This window comes from Sceloporus occidentalis, unplaced genomic scaffold (assembly GCF_023333645.1).
Source record: "Sceloporus occidentalis isolate IW3139 unplaced genomic scaffold, rSceOcc1.0.p SCAF_3, whole genome shotgun sequence".
NCBI classification, from domain to species: Eukaryota; Metazoa; Chordata; class Lepidosauria; order Squamata; family Phrynosomatidae; genus Sceloporus; species Sceloporus occidentalis.
Window position 1 is genome coordinate 56587600 of NW_028316983.1, and position 12150 is coordinate 56599749.

The 12150-nt window shown below is 41.1% G+C and overlaps 1 protein-coding gene across 2 annotated transcripts in view; it reads left to right on the forward strand.

Moving 5' to 3' along the window:
- The first annotated feature begins 621 nt into the window (after positions 1 to 621).
- Positions 622 to 12150, forward strand: part of NUCKS1 (nuclear casein kinase and cyclin dependent kinase substrate 1) — a 37640-nt gene continuing 26111 nt past the window's right edge. Inside the window, exon 1 of one of the 2 annotated variants that reach the window (XM_089514503.1) lies at positions 622 to 855. In XM_089514503.1, the coding sequence (XP_089370629.1) occupies positions 839 to 855 (17 nt within the window). In that variant the 5' untranslated portion in view covers positions 622 to 838. The remainder of the gene's footprint in view (positions 856 to 12150) is intronic. The other variant, XM_089514504.1, reaches the window with a different exon arrangement.

Below are 12150 nucleotides of genomic sequence, written 5' to 3' on the forward strand. Positions count from 1 at the left end.
GATATTGGAATTATTCCTGGGCAGACGGCTGAAAAGGAGGACATGTCCTGGAGAAAGGAGGACTTCTGGTCTCCCTGCTTCTTAGTCATGCTCAAAATGGAGGACATTTTGGAATTCCTCCTGGGCAGAAGGCTGAAATGGAGGACCTGTCCAGGAAAAGGAGGACCTCTGGCCACCCTGTTCTTAGTCATGCTCACAATGGAGGACACTTTGGCCACCTTGCTCCTCCTCCCCCTCCTCAGCCTTCTTGGTTCCTCAGAGGGAACATTCAAGACACATTGCAGGCATGGCAGCACTGCGCATGCTCAGTGCGTGTCTGCCTGTGTGTGTGTGAGGAGGGGAGGGGGATTGAGAGAGTATCCTTTTGGCGAATCTGCCGCCCTCAATCCCCGGCCGCGTCCCGCTCCGTCAGACTTGTTGGCTTCCGCTCCTCTCACACTAGCTTTACCGAGGGAGCAAGGCGCGCGCCCTTCATCTCCCTCCCGCTCGCCAGGCAGGAGGCGGGCCTTGGTGGAGGAGAGCGTTCGAACGGGCCAATGGGAGACGCCGGCACGGCCAGGCGCCCAATGGGAGGGAAGGAGGGGGAGGAGCGACCAGCGGAGTAGGCTGCGCCGCCCTCTCAGCTCAGCTCAGCTCAGCTCGGCGCATCTCCTCTCGCTCTCTCTCTCTCGGCTGGACGAAGTGCGACCATTTTGCAGGGGGAGTAAGCGGCCGCTGAGGGCGACGCTGAGGCGGCGGCGGAGGAGGGAGAGGGAGCCAGGCCGGGGATCCGAGGCCCTGCTCGGCTCGTTTGGCCTCCGCAGTCGCCCAGGGGCCTCCATTTTCACCGTGCCCCAAGATGTCTAGGCCCGTCAGGTGAGTCCGTTACGGAGGAGGGAAGGAGGAGGCCTCTGGCTGCCAATGGCGGGAGAAGGAGGGCCCTGCGGCGGCGGCACGCGGAGTGGGGCTGCTCCAGCAGCAGCAGCAGGGGCACCAGCACCGCCGCCCTCCCTGCGGGTGCCTCCTTCCTTCCTCGCAGGGAGGCAGTGCTGCCCCTTAAGGAGAGCGCAAGCAAAGGCCGCGGCGGGAAACCAGGGAAAGGGAAGACGAAGAAGAGGAGGAAGGAAAGACCCGACATCTGCATCCACACTGCAGAAATAATCCGCTTCGACGCCGCTTTAAACCGCCTTGGCGCCACGCAGTTAGGATCCTGGGAGCTGCAGGGAGTTTATATGACATAATAATAATATATTATAATAATAATAATATATTATAATTACTTATATTACATTGTAGCCTCCTCTGTGGAGAGGCTCCTTTGGGGTGCCACCACAATATAGTAGTAATAATAATAATAATAATTTAGGGGGTGGGATATTATGTGTCTATTGAAATGGTTTTTTAAATGTAAGCCGCGTTGGTTGTTTGGCGACAGAAAAGCAGGGTATAAAGAGCATTATTACTATGATTATTTATAATAACAACAACAACAGTAACATTATAATAGTATGTAATATGATATAATATATAATTATATATAATGTATAATAATAATAAAATTATAATATGATATAATATATAATTATATATAATATTGTATAATGTAATATAATAATAATAATAATAATAATGATTGTTTCTTATCTTCAATAAGATCAAGGTGGCTTACGTCCATTAAAAAAGTCATACAGTGCAATAAAATAAACCCCAGTATCCTCTCCCTCCTTAAAACGACTCCACAAAACAACAAACTGTAATAAATAGCAGTTAAAATAATGAAGACAGCAGCAGCAAGACCAGGACATCATGGGGCAGCCACTGGAACAATCCATATATCGGTGGGGACAACTGGGCCAGTCGTTCAGGGAAGGCCTGTCGCAAACGGTCTGCCTTGACAGCTTTCTTTAAAGCTGCCAAGGTTAGGGATGTGTCGGATAACGTATCATTAAACAGCAGGGCACTGGGAAGGTTTTAAATGTTGAGTTGAGTTTTGGGGTTCCACAACAACAAAAAAATTTTTTAAAGGGGGTCCCTGGTAAAGAAAAGGTCTCAAAAAGCCTGAGATCCATTAATAATAATAATGACAACAACAACAACAACAATAAAATGTTATTTCTATCCTGCCTCCCAATAAGAGAGACCTGGGTGGCTTACAACATATTAAATTCATACAATATTGGATAAATCCCACTGTTCCCTCCTTTCTTACACAAACAACATAATAACTCCCACATAACAATAATAAAATACAATTTAGGTTGTTAAAACAATCAGAACCAGAGGATGTGCCCCACACACACACACACACACACAACAAATGTTCAGTTGATATCTTTGCAATATAATGTATGTATATATTGATAACTCGGATATTTCTTAAAAGAGTCTAGAGGTTGAATCTCCCTCATTGGGAATATTCAGGAATGGTCTGCATGGGTGGCAGAGATAGGGACACCTTTGCTTTCCTGATGGTTCAGCTTGCACCAGTATTGTTTCATGCACAAAATTTATTGAAAGCACTGTGTATAAAAAGGCTGTGTGTATAAAGTGTATACAAAACATAAACAAATTTCAAGTTTAGACTTGGGTCATTTCCACAATACTCTGTATATGCATATATTCCAAAAGACTCTGAACTCCACAACACAAACCTGAATATGTATAAATTAGGACAAAGTCATTAGGCCCCAGTGGTTTTTAATAAATATGTGTCAGAATAAAAGGAGTCAGAGTTAATAGCTTAGAAAACCAAGTACGAGTTCCTTATAGCTTTATCTCTCCCTGGTTTTTACAGGCCTCAGATTTCCAGACCGTGGAGCCAGGGCAGTTTAAAGTGGCGTCGAAGTGGATGGTTTAGGGCAATGTGGATGCAGCTTGTGGCGGTGGTGGGGGGACCATATGTCTTGGCTGCTGAGAAGGACGAGGAACTGCAAAATGGAAGGCCTTTAAGAAAAAATGGAGGGCATGACCAAATGAAAGTTGAAAACACTCCTAGAAATGTAATTTCATGCTTAGTTTTTTTGTGGATTTTTCAGGCTTATGCAGCCATGTTCTGGAAGAATTTGTCCTTAAATTCATGCTTCTTGGTCAGGCTCAAAATGGATGGTGTTTTGGAATCCCTCCTGGGCAGAAGGTTGAAATGAAGGATGTGTCCTTGGGAAAGGAGGATGCCTGGTCACCCTGGATGCAGCCTGAGAGGCATATAGAGCTCTCCCCTGGTGCCACAACCAACTACAATTCCCAGGATTCCATACCATGGAGCCATGGCAGTTAAAGTGGTGTGAGACTGGATTTTTGCTGCAGTGTGGGCGCAGCATGGGCTGCAGTGCAGACATCTCCAGGAAAGCAAGGCTGGAGAATCACTGATTGGCCCTGTTTGTTTTGCTGTGCTGGGCTTTATCATCATCATCATCATTACTGTTATTATTATTATCTGCTTTGCTTTGCTCTGGAGGCATAGGCACCCACTGTGCTCACTGCCTCTGCTGTGTGCGTGTCAGGCAGCATTCAGCGTGACCAGACATCCTCCTTTTCCAGGACATGTCCTACATTTCGGCCTTCTGTTGAGGAGGAATTCCAAATGTCATCCATTTTGAGCCTGACTAAGAAGCATGAATTTACATTTATAGGAGTGTTTTTAGGTTTTATTTGGTCGTGTCCTACATTTTTCTTGAATATTCTACTGTTGTCCTTCTTTGTGCATTGCCTAAACAATCCACTTGGACACTGCTTTAACTGCCATGGCTCCATGGTATGGAATTCTGGGGACTGTAGTATTTAACTTCTGTCAGAGAGCTCTGGTGCCACAATAAACTACCATTCCCAGGATTCCCTAGCAATGAGCCAGGGCAATTAAAGCAGTCTCAAACTGGATTGTTTCTGTAGTGGATGCAGCCTTATTATAGTGAGATGATGGACATTGGTGCTACTTTTTGGGATAACAGAAGGGAAGTGTCTGTCACCTTGTTCAAGGTAGTGCTGCTTGGTGGGGAGGTGCACATGTATACAAACCCTTGGGCAAAAATGACACAGCTTGTAGTGTTGGGGTCTTTTAAGAAACAAGCATGGCTATCCTTTGTTTACAGGTGTGTTATATGACGGTGCCCTCTTGATGTTGATTATTTGTAAAGTATGTGCTCTCTCATCCAGTGAGCTCAAGGGGTTTACGTGATTCATCTCTCTCACTCACTTTACTCTTGCAACAATCTTGTGAAGTAGTTAAAAGTGGAGAGAGAGTGTGTGTGTGATGGGAATTTCATGGTTTAGTGCGGGTTTAAGCCTGGATTTCCGAAGACATTGGGATAACCATTATACCAGACTGGCCTGATGGTAGGGAGTCTGCAGTAATGAACTGAATGTTGATTATATGAGTTTGTATTGGAATGTTTATTATGTTCATAAGCTGTTCTCCAGGGTGCTGAGAATGTCCCTAATAACACTCTTCAACAGTCATGTGAGCTAGGCTAGACTAAGAGTAAAGGATGGACCCAAAGCTCTCCAATGGACATAATAGCTGTGGATTTTTTTGAGGAGGGATGCAAAAATCCTCTGGACAAGTCCAAAAAAAATATTTTCATGTCTACCCATTCTTGGCTTGGCATAGTGCAGCCAAAATATAAGGGCACCTCAGACACACAGTCAAAAGAAGCCCATCCAACTTCCTCCTGTGGGAAATGAGAGGGATGTGGACACTTCTGCTTCAGCCCATTCATTCCAGTTATATAGCTGATAAGCTTGGCTGAACAGTTGCAGGCCAGGACCTTCTTAATTTCCTATTTCTGCCTCCATTCTAGTGGGGAAAAGAAGTAAGGGGTTTATTTGACTATTGTTCTACCAATTCACACTGGCCAAGCCAGCATGTTCCCCATTGGAGTTGGGAAGCTTCAGGGTGCTGCTTGAAATTTCCAAGAATTGTACTGCTCCCCTGGGTGACAATGCAAAGAGAGCATTCTCTGGACTAGGAGCACTGTTAGAAGAATTGTGACTTGCTTCTAGAATCTGGTTTTATGTTTCTTAAAAGCAGCACCAAGAACTGGTACTAACATAACTTACGCTAACATTCAGTGTATCTGAGCACAAGCAAGTGCCAAAAAGACAGGAATGGGGAAGAGAGCAATAGTAGACACATGTGCTTTCAGTAACAGTAACTGAGGTCTGAAACACTGCAGAAATAATATGGTTTGAGACTGCTTTAACTGCCCTGATTTAATGCTAGTGAATTATTTTAACTGTCATTTTGTGAGACATTTAGCCTTCTCTGTCAGAGAGTTCTGGTGCCACAATAAACTACAGTTCTCAGGATTCCTTAGCACTGATCCAGGGCGTTTAAAGCAGTCTTAAACTGGATAATTTCTGTAGTATGTTTTGGACCTGAGCTTTGCAGAAGTGATGGCAGTGGTATAGTTCTTGGGGTGGGGGAAATCCCCATCATAGCTGAGACTAATACAATAAGTAAGGCATAATGGGCACAGAATTGTGAGCAAGGTGGTGGTGTGCAGAAACCAGAGGGAGATGGTGCAAGAGGGCAATGGCAGCAGTAGAAGCAGCGCAGATTGTACTCAAAGCTGGCTAAGGAGTAGTGCCTGCCAAGTGCTTCATTCATCTGAATGAAGCTGTTACTACTGTCCCTGGAGTACATGCAGCAATTCTACATGTGACTGGTGCTCTCCGTGCAACTTCCCACAGCCTGGGAAGATATGGGCCTTGCCTGTTTGCTTGACTTTATTGTGGTTAAACATTATTTACTCTTTCATTTATCTCCTTTATTCTGATTAAAAAGGAAAATCCTGCAATCAGTTATGCCTGCAGATACCTTGGCATTTCAGTAACTTTGTATGCCTTTTACTGTGTACAGGATTAAATCTATAGCAAAGTGCTACACAATGTTCATTCATTCCAAGGAAGGATACAAGCTCTCTGAAATGAATGGAAGTTGATCAGTAACATCTGGTGAATTGATTGCTTAATTATTAATGATCAGCTCTGGAATACTGGTGATTTTTGTCAATTTGATATGGTGGTGAAATGAATCATTATTTTGTGTTTGCATTCTGGGCCCCGCTCAGCATCGTCCTCCTGGTTCAGAAGATCATAAAATCATAGAGTTGGAAGAGACCACATGGGCCATCCAGTCCAACCCCCTGCCATGCAGGAAATCCAAATCAAAGCATCCCCAACAGATGGCCATCCAGCCTCTGTTTAAGAACCTCTAAAGAAGGAGACTCCACTACACTCCGAGGGAGTGTGTTCCACTGTCGGACAGCCCTTACTGTCAGGAAGTTCCTCTTTATGTTGAGCTGGAATCTCTTTTCCTGCAGCTTGCATCCATTGCTCCGGGTCCTGTTCTCTGGAGCAGCAGAAAACAAGCTTGCTCCCTCCTCAATATGACATCCTTTCAAATATTTAAACAGGGCTATCATATCACCTCTTAGTGTTGTTCCTGTGGTTTGTCCTCATTGTGGTGGTTTTTCCTCCATATGCCACTTTTGATCCAGAATTTTAAGGAGTCCAGCAAGAAATAACACTATGCTTCTTATAAAGCATAGTACAGTATTTAGTTAAATTATTATTGTTGTTGTTTATTTATTTAGGTATTTATATTTAGGTATTTATATCCCGCCCTTCAGCCCTAATGGCTCTGTTATTATTTTGAAGCAAATACTCATTCTTCCTCTCTCCAGAAATATTTTTGTCTTTTTATTTGCATGCAAGCTTTGCTTCTTGTCCATCAAAACTTTAAAATCTTAGATATTCATCCCATCCCAATGCTGTCATTATATCTCATAGTTTCTTCTATCTAAATACTCTTTTATTTTTATGTTTCAGCTCTATTGACTGTGTTCTTCGCTTCCTTCACTGTGACTATCCTTTTGTCTCCTCATTATACTTCAACCACCTTCTTATTTTCTTTTGAAAATACTGATACTGTTTCTGAAGGAAATAAATAGCTCTAGCACTAAATAGGAGGAAAACCCTGTAGGAATTTGCATGCCTACTGCTAATGATAAAACTGGTTTGCTGAAGCAAGAAAAACTTCTAGGAAACATATTCAAGCCAACTATGCAGCAAAATACTTTTATTGATCAGCTGAAATGCAGAAAATACCTCATGTAAATGTTTTGTCTGGTGTTAAAAATCATACACGAAAATAACGGTAGTTTTCTTTCTTGCTTGTTAAAAGTGTGTGTTTAGGAATCGATTACATGTCCACAGAAAGTCAAAAAAGATAATAAATTTACTTTGTCTCCTGTGACCTGCTTCCGGTCAAGTATCCTGTTGGCAACAAGTTTCATTCCATGAGTGGTACATGCAAATCATAAGCTGAAGCAATAAGCCTGTCACATAGGAGGTCCATGAAGGCTGGAAGGCTGCTCAGCTCACCTCCTCCCCTTGACAAAGTGGCTACATGTCAAGAGCCAAGGCTTGCTGGCTGGCTGGGCAGTCCTACACATTTCTGTTCAATCTGCTTCAGTCACAAACTGGTGGGAAGATGCAGGGAAAGAAGTCTTCCCTCCTCTTTCAGTGCCTCTCGGGGAAAGTGTAATTGTTATTAGTTCATTGTTCAGGTGTTGTTGTTGTTGTCCAGGTTTTAAATCGAGTTAAGTTTTGGGGGTCCACAACAAAAGATTTTTAAAGGGGTCCCTGGTAAAGAAAAAAGGTTAAGAACCACGTCTTTAAACAACAGGGCATGGTCTTGAAAAGCCTGAGAACCAGAAGATGCACCACATATACACACACTTGACAAATTTTAATTTGATATGTTCTCAATATAATGTATGTATAGGTTGATAAAATAAATATTTCTTAAAAGAATATACACATTGAATCTCCCTAATCGGGAATATGCAGAAATTGTCTGCATGGGTGGCTGAGATAGTGACACCTTTGTTTTCTGATGGTTCAGTGTACACAAATACTGTTTCATGCATAAAATTATTAAAAGTGCTGAGTATAAAATTACCTTAAGGCTCTGTATACAGTGTAAACAAAAAAATGAATTTCAAGTTTAGACTTGGATCATTTCCACAATATTCTGTATATGCATATATTCCAAAATTCAAAAGACCCTGAACTCCAAAACACAAACCTGAATATGTATAAATTAGGACAGTCATTAGGCCCAAGTGGTTTTAATAAATAAGGCCTGTTACAGACTGCCAAAATAAAGCTGCTTCGGGTCTCTTTGGAGGCATGCTATTTAAATGATGCATGGGTCCTAAGAGTCCGGAGGTCGCGCCAATGCCACACTCCCTTCCTAAGCACTGGAGTGTGGCTTTGGTGCAGCTTCCGGATTCTTAGGATGCATGCATCATTTAAACAGCATACCTCCAAAGAAACCCGAAGCAGCTTTATTTTGACAGTCTGTAACAGGCCCTTGTGTCAGAGTAAAAGGAGTCAGAGTTAATAGCTTAGAAAACCAAGTGTGAGTTTTTTACAGCTTTATCTCTCCCTAGTTTTACTTTGGAGCCTTGCTGAGACAATGCAGTAAAGTTACTTAGAAAAGACACTGGAGTTTTATTTGTATGGAATACTGCAGTTTTGGTTAATATGGAAGTGCCCAGTCAGTGTTCATTTCTAAGAACTGTACCTGGATGTATATACCTCATTAATAAACCACAAAATTGCTTTCTCCTTTTCATTCTTGCCTCCCTGAACATGTACAGGAAGATTTAAGTGAAAAATAGGCATGTGGTTCTGTCTTGGGCCTTCAGAAAAAGCATGAATTACTCAATGTCACTATTATGCGAGTGGTATACACATGATCTAGGAAGTGGTGCAAATTGGAACGGTAGCTCTTACCTAGCATCAGACATTTAGCAGAAGAGGAGGCAAGAGAGGCTTTAAACGTTTGCTATGTTTGCAGCCCATCTGGGAATCCTCCATTCATAGAAAGCTTTCATAGATGCTGCTCAGTTCTGTTTGCAACCAAGCCAGCATAGCTCCTGGTTAACCCAAACCCCACCCCCAGAAAGAGAGTCAGTTTTTGCCAAACCATCAGGAAGAGGAGTAGAAACTTGCCGCCCACTAGTTTAGGCTTAATTTCTTAATGTCAACCAAATTTATGGACCAGCTTATCTCATTTCTAACTCTTCTGTCTTACCGGGAGTTTTAAGATTCTGTTTATAGAGGTAGATTAATGAAAATGAAAGAAATAAAAATTGAATGAAATTAAAGAATAAGAATATATTCTTATATATACTCCTGAACACCATTACTTGTAAGACACAGGGTATGCTTCTTAGGGCCTCTCCTATAGATATAGGGAATCAAAAAGGTTAGGAACCCCTGGCCTAAAGCATAGGATTGCTCAGAGTTTATTGTATAGTTGTTATTCTTTTGCAGCAAGATTCCTAACAAATCATCCCAGTGCTTTAATTGTATAATATTCTGCAAGGGGCATTTGTTTGCAGCATCTTAAGATATCATCTTAACAACTTGGTTGGGAAATGAAAATGAATGTGAAGTATTTGTTTGGCATGAATCCAATTAGCATCCCCCAACTAGAGTAAGCCCATTGAATCACTTGATGGGAGAAAGATGGGACATTAAATAAATAAATAATTTAAACTGCTTGACTTTGTAAGTCCCCACTTACTTAAAAAGTGAAAATACCATGACTGATCCCTTCCCATCCATGGGAGTCCCCCTCACTGTGTGGATTGGGGAAAAATGAAGGAGCTGAAGCCCATATTAGTCAGTGTGTGGCAAAGTGTATGTGCCTGCATCAGCGTTCGCCAGTGCTCCAGTCTGTGGCTGGCTAGGCAGCTGATACAGTGGGCTCAGTGTAGTTTGTGACCAAATGTGTAAAATTAGCTAACCATGAGAATTAGAGAAAGGATCAGTTAGGAAGAATATGCTTGGGTTTTTTGTTTTGTTTTGTTTTGTTTGTTTGTTTTGGTTTATGGGAACATAAATATGATCTAGCAAAATGGGAACCCCAAATAAAACAGGATTGGGCTCTTGGTATCTACTGGGATTTGGTTCTAGGACCTGCCATGGATACCAAAATCTGTGGATTCTCAAGTCCCATTATATTCAATGGTGTAGTAAATTGGCATTCCTTATATAAAATGGCAAAATCAAGGTTTGCTTTTTGGATATTTTTTAAAAATATTTTCAAGGTGTGGATGGTTGAATCTTTGGATCCAGAATCCATGGATAAGGAGGGCTAACTGCACTGGGAAAAAATAAACAATGAAATAGGCAAATATGTTTATTATTCCAATACATTTTGAAACTTTTTAATTATTATGGTATTAATTAATTAATTAATTAAGTATATTTTAGCTATAATAAATAAAAATAATGGTCCTTCATCAAGGAGGACTACAATAAGTACAGAAAATAAATTAGAGCAACTTTTTATAAACAATATCATAATGCATATATAAAATGCACACTATACGCAAATATACATCTGTTTTGAATTGTTCTATTGTTAAATATTGGTGTTATCTGTACAGTGACCTTAAATGTTATAATATAGGACTAAAATAAATATTTTAATAAATAAACATATGATTAGTGAAATTGATTGCACTTGGAGATAGACAAACCATATTACACATTATAACTTTGATTTAATGTTAGATGAAGGCATCATTGTGTTAGTGCATGTATGTATATGCATAGGCTATGATAATAAAATTCATGTTTTTAAAGTGTTGGATGTATTCTGTGCCTGTGTTTGCTGAATTTCTTATGGTATTCCAGATGATATTCAAGCAAAGACCATATGAGACAGGCATGTGACAGAGTCATTCCTCATATCAGCATAGTCTCCCAGGGATAATAATTCTGGTGTAGAACATAATGTTGCATAACCCTCTCCCATTGTCTTGGCATTTAATATGCTTTGGAAGTGATGAGGGGTGTTACTCCATAGTTTGGATGATGCAAGGCCTGGCCTTTGAAGAGTAAAGGTTGATTTGGTCAGACTTCCATGTCAGTTACTTATTTAATATATTAGTTAAATTTATATACATACAAACATATCTAACATCAGTTTCAGTTTTTTGAAATTGCAGAAATTATTGGGCAAATAATAGAAGTGATAGGAGTTAGTTCTTTTAATGTGTTTTTTGAGCTAACCAGTTAGGAGATTTACACCCAGCTAACAAGGCTATATCTGATTGCGCATTGATGTCCCAGATCCTTTGTTTTAGGGATTCCTAACTGCGTGCCTGGCTGAAAGAAAGTAAGGGGGGGGGGGAAAGCCTAATTGGAACAATACCAGGGATAGCTGAAAAGGGCGCCCAATAGTTAGCTGTTCCTTTAGGCAGAGTCTAGGGAATCTTCTAGAATCCATTTTGGAGATCTTTAGCCAGTAGTTGAGTGCTTTTATCCAAACCTGGCCTTGTATTGAATAGATCCCAAGTTCTGCTCTCACTGCTTAGGGTGGGGTATTCTTGTCTGTTCCAAGGATCTTTCTTAATAAGGAACTCTGTGCCTGCTCCAAAGGGGGAGCTTTCAAGTGGCCCCATACTTCTGCACCATATGATAAAATGGGCAAGATTTTGGCTTTATAAACTTTTAAGATAGGAGATACACTATAAGGATGATTGTAATTTATCAGCTTATAAAGCACACCAGAATTCACAATAGCTCTCTGTTTATTTCTTCTAAAGTGGTTTGTCCATTTTCCGGTATTTGAGAAAAGTAGCCCTAGGTACAGATATGAATTGACTTGTTCAATCCGTTCGCCTTCCAGGAACCAGTTGCATTTTTTTGCACTTTCCCCCAAATACCACCACCTTAGAGTTATCTTTGTTAATAACTAAAGAGTTAAGAGAACAATAAGTGGCTAGGTTCTGTAGTAGCCGTCTTAAACCCACTTGCATACGGGCGATTAGAACCATATCGTTGGCATAAAGCAGAATGATACATATTACCTATCTTGGGAGTATGAGCCGATGTAGAAGAAAGAAAACCAGGAATGTCATTAACATATAAGTTAAATAGAGTAGGTGCTAGGATACATCCCTGTCTTACTCCTTTATACACGTTAACTTTTTTGGACAACGCAACCGCTGGGACCAGTACACACTCTTAAACAGGTATCTGAATGGAGACAGTCTTGGTTCCATGTTCATTTTTGCCAATTTGGACCAAAGAATATCTCTATTGATTGTGTTGAAAGCTGCTCTAAGGTCAATAAAATGTAGTATTTCC